This window comes from Amblyraja radiata, chromosome 3, assembly GCF_010909765.2.
Source record: "Amblyraja radiata isolate CabotCenter1 chromosome 3, sAmbRad1.1.pri, whole genome shotgun sequence".
Lineage (NCBI taxonomy): Eukaryota > Metazoa > Chordata > Chondrichthyes > Rajiformes > Rajidae > Amblyraja > Amblyraja radiata.
In genome coordinates this window covers 130186938-130192998 of record NC_045958.1, presented here as the reverse complement: position 1 = coordinate 130192998, position 6061 = coordinate 130186938, and the positions used below count along the sequence as shown (strand labels likewise).

General features: G+C 46.7%; 1 protein-coding gene across 1 annotated transcript in view; it reads right to left on the bottom strand.

The window, feature by feature from the left end:
* LOC116971615 (deoxycytidylate deaminase-like) overlaps positions 1-5727 on the bottom strand; it is a 36329-nt gene extending 30602 nt beyond the window's left edge. Inside the window, exon 1 of the mRNA XM_033018851.1 lies at positions 5678-5727. Within this exon, the coding sequence (XP_032874742.1) occupies positions 5678-5727 (50 nt within the window). The remainder of the gene's footprint in view (positions 1-5677) is intronic.
* Positions 5728-6061: the final 334 nt, after the last annotated feature.

Genomic DNA, 6061 nt, shown 5'->3' with positions numbered 1-6061 from the left:
GCCCCCCTGCAGGAACTATACATCAGGAGGTGCAACTCCAGAGCCAACAATATGATGAGAGACCCCTTCCACCCCTGCAACGGACTGTTCCAGCTGCTACTGTCAGGCAAACGCCTCCGTTGCCATGCGGTGAGAACAGAGAGGTTGAGAAGGAGTTTCTTCCCAGAGGCCATTCGGACTGTAAACGCCTATCTCACCAGGGACAACCAGTTTGTTTGGTTGTCTTTTTGCACATAGGTCCGCGAGCATTGCCACTTTCATTTCACTGCACATCTCGTATGTGTATGTGACAAATAGACTTGACTTAACTTGACTTGAGAAGAGGGAATGGCCAGGGTGAAACTGTTCCTTGATTATGCCGCTAAAGTAAATAAGATAGTAGAAAGTAAAAAAATGTATTAAAGTTTTAAAGATAAAAGTAAAGTTTTTTAACGTTTTTAAAGTAAAATTAAAGTTTAAAAAAAGTTTTAAAAGTTAAATTAAAGTTTAAAAAAGTGTGTTTTTTTAAGTTTAAACATTAAAGTAAAGTTTAAAAAAGTTTTAAAATAAAAATAATAGTTAAAAAAAGTTTTTTTATAAATGTTATAAAAGTAAAAAGCAAATAAGTGGACAGATAGATGAATGATCAACGTGGGATAGCAGTGTGTGTGTGTGGCTGTGTGTGTGTGTACAGTGTGTGTGTGTGTGTGTATAGTGTGTGTACAGTGTGTGTGTGCAGGGCCGGTTTTAAGCCGATTTGACCGATTGCCCCCAATTGGGCCCCGCGCCTAATGGGGGCCCCGCACTAATGTTCCGTATTTCGTACGGAAATACGAATTCTCTTTGTTAAATAAAGATTATATTTTTTAATTCGCCATGCGGATTTTTTTTTTAAACGACCATGTATAACAACCGCTGCACGGCCATCAGACACAAACGATTTGTTAACTAGTACTGTTAGCACTTCTTAACATGAAGTTGTTAACAAGTTGTTATATCAATCTGCATCCATCCACATTCCTCAGTAAATGTTATTGTGTTTTGAATGAGTATTAATGACGCCGTGTTCCTTTGTATAAAATTCACGCGGCGTCATAAATACTTGTTTAAAACACAATTACATTTACTGAGGAATGTAGATCGATGACACATTGAGAATTTCTTTAAACTCACCATCATGAGTGAGGGCCCCGGACCGCGAGAAGGGGCTTCTTCCTGGTGGGCAGGTTAGTCATTCACCTACCGACCCACGTTGTGTCTCTCTGTGCTTTGCTCTCTCTCTCCCTCCTTCTCTCTCTCCCGCTCACCATCTCGTCTCTCTCTAGCTCTCCCACTCCTTCTCTATCACCCTGTCTCCTCAGCATTCCCGGAATCATTGACGTTTAGCGGTAGACAAAAATGCTGGAGAAACCCAGCGGGTGAGGCAGCCGCCTTGACCGCTGAGTTCCTCCAGCACTCTGTGTTTTTTGTTTGGCTCTGAAGTTGAAGGTGGCTCAGCGGGACGGGCATGGGCTCTGGGGAGAGGGTTGCGTTTCTGGTCGAGACCCGTCTTCAGACAATCACAAGTACTCTCACCGACGAGAGTTCAATTCAGTCTGAAGAAGGGTCTTCTCTCCAGAGTCGCTGCGCTGCCTGTCCTGCTGAGTTACTCCAGCTTTATGTCTATCTTCAATTTCAGAGAAATACAATTTCTCACGGGGGGCTTATAACGTCTCTAAACCCCTCTGGGACCCTCTGAACACCTCTAAACCCCGTCTATCCCCCCCCCCCCCCCCTATTTCCCTCTACAACACTTCTGAACACTTCTAAACCTATCTGAAGCCCTCTAAACATCTCTAAACCGTTTAAACCCCTCTAAACTAGGAGGCTACAAGGTGACTTGTATAGGCTGGGTGAGTGGGCAAATGCATGGCAGATGCAGTATAATGTGGATAAATGTGAGGTTACCCACTTTGGTGGCAAAAACAGGAAAGTAGACTTTTATCTGAATGGTGGCCGATTAGGCAAAGGGGAGATGCAACGAGACCTGGGTGTCATGGTACACCAGTCATTGAAAGTAGGCATGCAGGTGCAGCAGGCAGTGAAGAAAGCGAATGGTATGTTAGCATTCATAGCAAAATGATTTGAGTATAGGAGCAGGGAGGTTCTACTGCAGTTGTACAGGGTCTTGGTGAGACCACACCAGGAGTATTGCGTACAGTTTTGGTCTCCTAATCTGAGGAAAGACATTCTTGCCATAGAGGGAGTACAGAGAAGGTTCACCAGACTGATTCCTGGGATGTCAGGACTTTCATATGAAGAAAGACTGGATAGACTCGGCTTGCACTCGCTAAAATTTAGAAGATTGAGGGGGATCTTATAGAAACTTACAAAATTCTTAAGGAGTTGGACAGGCTAGATGCAGGAAGATTGTTCCCGATGTTGGGGAAGTCCAGAACAAGGGGTCACAGTTTAAGGATAAAGGGGAAATCTTTTAGGACTGAGATGAGAAAAAAAAATTTTACACAGAGAGTGGTGAATCTCTGGAATTCTCTGGCACAGAATGTAGTTGAGGCCAGTTCGTTGGCTATATTTAAGAGGGAGTTAGATGTGGCCCTTGTGGCTAAAGGAATCAGGGGGTACGGAGAGAAGGCAGGTACAGGATACTGAGTTGGATGATCAGCCATGATCATATTGAATGGCTGTGCAGGCTCGAAGGGCCAAATGGTCTACTCCCGCACCTATTGTCTATGTTTCTATGACTGCGTCCAACTGCTGTCTGGTTCGTTAATCGGTTTGCTAGATGTGAACTATTTTGGGAGAGAAAAATGCTCACGGCAGACCAAACGTGTTAAACAGAAATTGGTCAGATATTGAGCTTTACACAGTGAGAAATCATGTGAAATAATCACTGAATTTTAAATGAATGTACCTGCATGTTATACTGTTTAGTTTGGAGATACAACCAGATAGTCTGGTTGATACAACCAGTTTAGTTTGGAGATACAACCAGATAGTCTGCTTGATACAACCAGTTTAGTTTGGAGATACAACCAGATAGTCTGCTTGATACAACCAGTTTAGTTTGGAGATACAACCAGATAGTCTGGTTGATACAACCAGATTAGTTTGGAGATACAACCAGATCCACTGAGTTCGCACCGACCCGCGATTTTTGTTACAGATTTGACAATTTTGTTTGGCGGCCAATCAATCGTTGTCTCTAAGGGGGTTGCATCCAATCACCAACCAGCTTGCTTTAAAATTCCCGTACAATCACAAATAGATCTCCTCCCGTCCAATCAGCCGCTGTCTCCAAGGGCATTGTGTCCAATCACATAATGCAGTTTAATGGTAATTAGCTGCTACGGTAAAGGTTGGAAGCAGCGGAGCTACTGACAGTCAAACGGGAGGGAGCGGGAGAGATTCACACAGTGTAGAATCCATCACACCCTAGTGTACAATTTCATAATATATACTAAATAACTGGGCTGACACACCTTGGCTGGGAATCTGGGGTTCACCAAAATTGTTCCCAATTGGGCCCCGCACCCCCTAAGGCCGTCCCTGAGAGTAGGGGCCCCGCCATCAGTTTTCTAATTGGGCCCCGCAATTCCTAGCACCGGCCCTGTGTGTGTGTGTTCAGTGTGTGTGTGTATAGTGTGTGTACAGTGTGTGTGTGTGTGTGTGTGTTCAGTGTGTGTGTGTGAATGTGTGTGTGTAGTGTGTAGTGTGTGTGTGTGTGGGGTGTGTGTGCAGTGTGTGTGTGTGTAGTCTGTGTGTGTGGGGTGTGGGGTGTGTGTGTGGGGTGTGTGTGTGTGGGGTGTGTGTGTGTGTGTGTGTGTGGGTGTGTGTGTGTGTGTGGGGTGTGTGTGTGTGTACAGTCTGTGTGTGTGTGTGTACAGTCTGTGTGTGTGTGTGTGTGGGGTGTGTGTGTGTGTGTGTGTGTGTGTACAGTCTGTGTGTGTGTGTGTACAGTCTGTGTGTGTGTGTGTGTGTGTACAGTCTGTGTGTGTGTGTGTGTACAGTCTGTGTGTGTGTGTGTGTAGTCTGTGTGTGTGTACAGTCTGTGTGTGTGTGCAGGGCCGGCGTTAAGCCGATTTGACCGATTGCTCCCAATTGGGCCCCGCGCCTAATGGGGGCCCCGCACTAATGTTCAGTATTTCGTACGGAAATATGAATTCTCTTTGTTAAATAAAGATTTTTTTAAATTCGCCATCCGGAATTTTTTTAAACGAACATGCATAACAACCACTGCACGGCCATCATACACAAACGATTTGTTAACTAGTGCTGTTAGCACTTCTTAACGGTAAGTAGTTAACACCTTGTTATGCGAAGTCATGAATCTGCATCTATCCACATTCCTCAGTAAATGTTATAGTGTTTTGAACAAGTATTAATGACGCCGTGTTCAAAAGGGAACTGCAGATGCTGGAATATCGAAGGTACACAAAATTGCTGGGGAAACTCAGCGGGTGCAGCAGCATCTATGGAGCGAAGGAAATAGGCGACGTTTCGGGCCGAAACCCTTCTTCAGACTCATTTAATGACGCCGTGTTCCTTTGAATAAAATTCACGCGGCGTCATTAATACTTGTTTAAAACACAATTACATTACTGAGGAATGTAGATCGATGACACGTTGAGAATTTCATTTAACTCACCATCATGAGTGAGGGCCCCGGACCGCGAGAAGGGGCTTCTTCCTGGTGTGCAGGTTAGTCATTCACCTACCGACCCACGTTGTGTCTCTCTGTCTTTTGCTCACTCCCTCCCTCCCTCTTTCTCTCGCGCTCTCTCTCCTGCTCCCCGTCTCGTCTCTCTCTAGTTCTCCTACTCCCTCTCTATCACCCTGACCCCTCAGCATTCCCGGAATCATTGATGTTTAGCGGTAGACAAAAATGCAGGAGAAACCCTGCGGGTGAGGCAGCCGCCTGGCCCGCTGAGTTCCTCCAGCACTCTGTGTTTTTTGTTTGGCTCTGAAGTTGAAGGTGGCTCAGCGGGACGGGCAGCGGCTCTGGGGAGAGGGTTGTGTTTCTGGTCGAGACCCTTCTTCAGACAATCACAAGTACTCTCACCGACGCGAGTTCAGTTCGGTCTGAAGAAGGGTCTTCTCTCCAGAGTCGCTGCGCTGCCTGTCTGCTGAGTTACTCCAGCTTTATGTCTATCTTCAATTTCAGAGAAATACAATTTCTCACGGGGGGCTTATAACGTCTCTAAACCACTCTGGGACCCTCTGAACACCTCTAAACCCCCTCTAGCCCCCCTATTTCCCTCTATTCCCCTCTAAACAATTGTAAACACGCCTGAACCCATCTGAAGCCCTCTAAACATCTCTAAACCGTTTAAACCCCCTAAGGCCGGCCATGCACACACACACACAGACGCATACACACAAACACACACTCAGTCACACAGACACAATCGCATACACTCATAAACACACACACACACACATTCAATCTTTCAAAGTGCCGCTCATTTTATTAGATGTGTGACACTTTCATATAGTTTTTCAAAATTTTAGTATATCAAGCATTTAATGTTTTTTCTGGTTAAAGACGAGCATACTACACGAAATATAAACATACATAAATTTTTTACTTTTCTAGAGTAGGGGCCCCGCCATCAATTTTCTAATTGGGCCCCGCAATTCCTAGCACCGGCCCTGTGTGTGTGTGTACAGTGTGATGGGGGGGGGGGGGGCACATCATCACCTGTCACTGCGGAGCTGCAGATTCTGCTCCCCGGCCTCGGATCCCAGCATCGTCCGGCCCCCGACATAACAGCCCATCGATCCCCGTGTCTTAAGCTCCGATCTCCGGCAGCGAGCTCCGTCCGTCCGTCCCTGTCTCCGAGCCCCACAACACAACACAACACACACACACACACACAACACACGCGCGCACACAACACGCGCACACACAACACACGCGCGCACACAACACGCGCACACACAACACACACACACACTCCGGCCCGCGGCTTGGCGAGAATTCCGCCGCCCGCCTCCCATTGGCCGCGCCACCCGCCGCTCACGTCCAGCCGCCACGCTCATTGGTCGGACACTCCCCTCCCGGGCAGCGGAGGCGGGACTCACT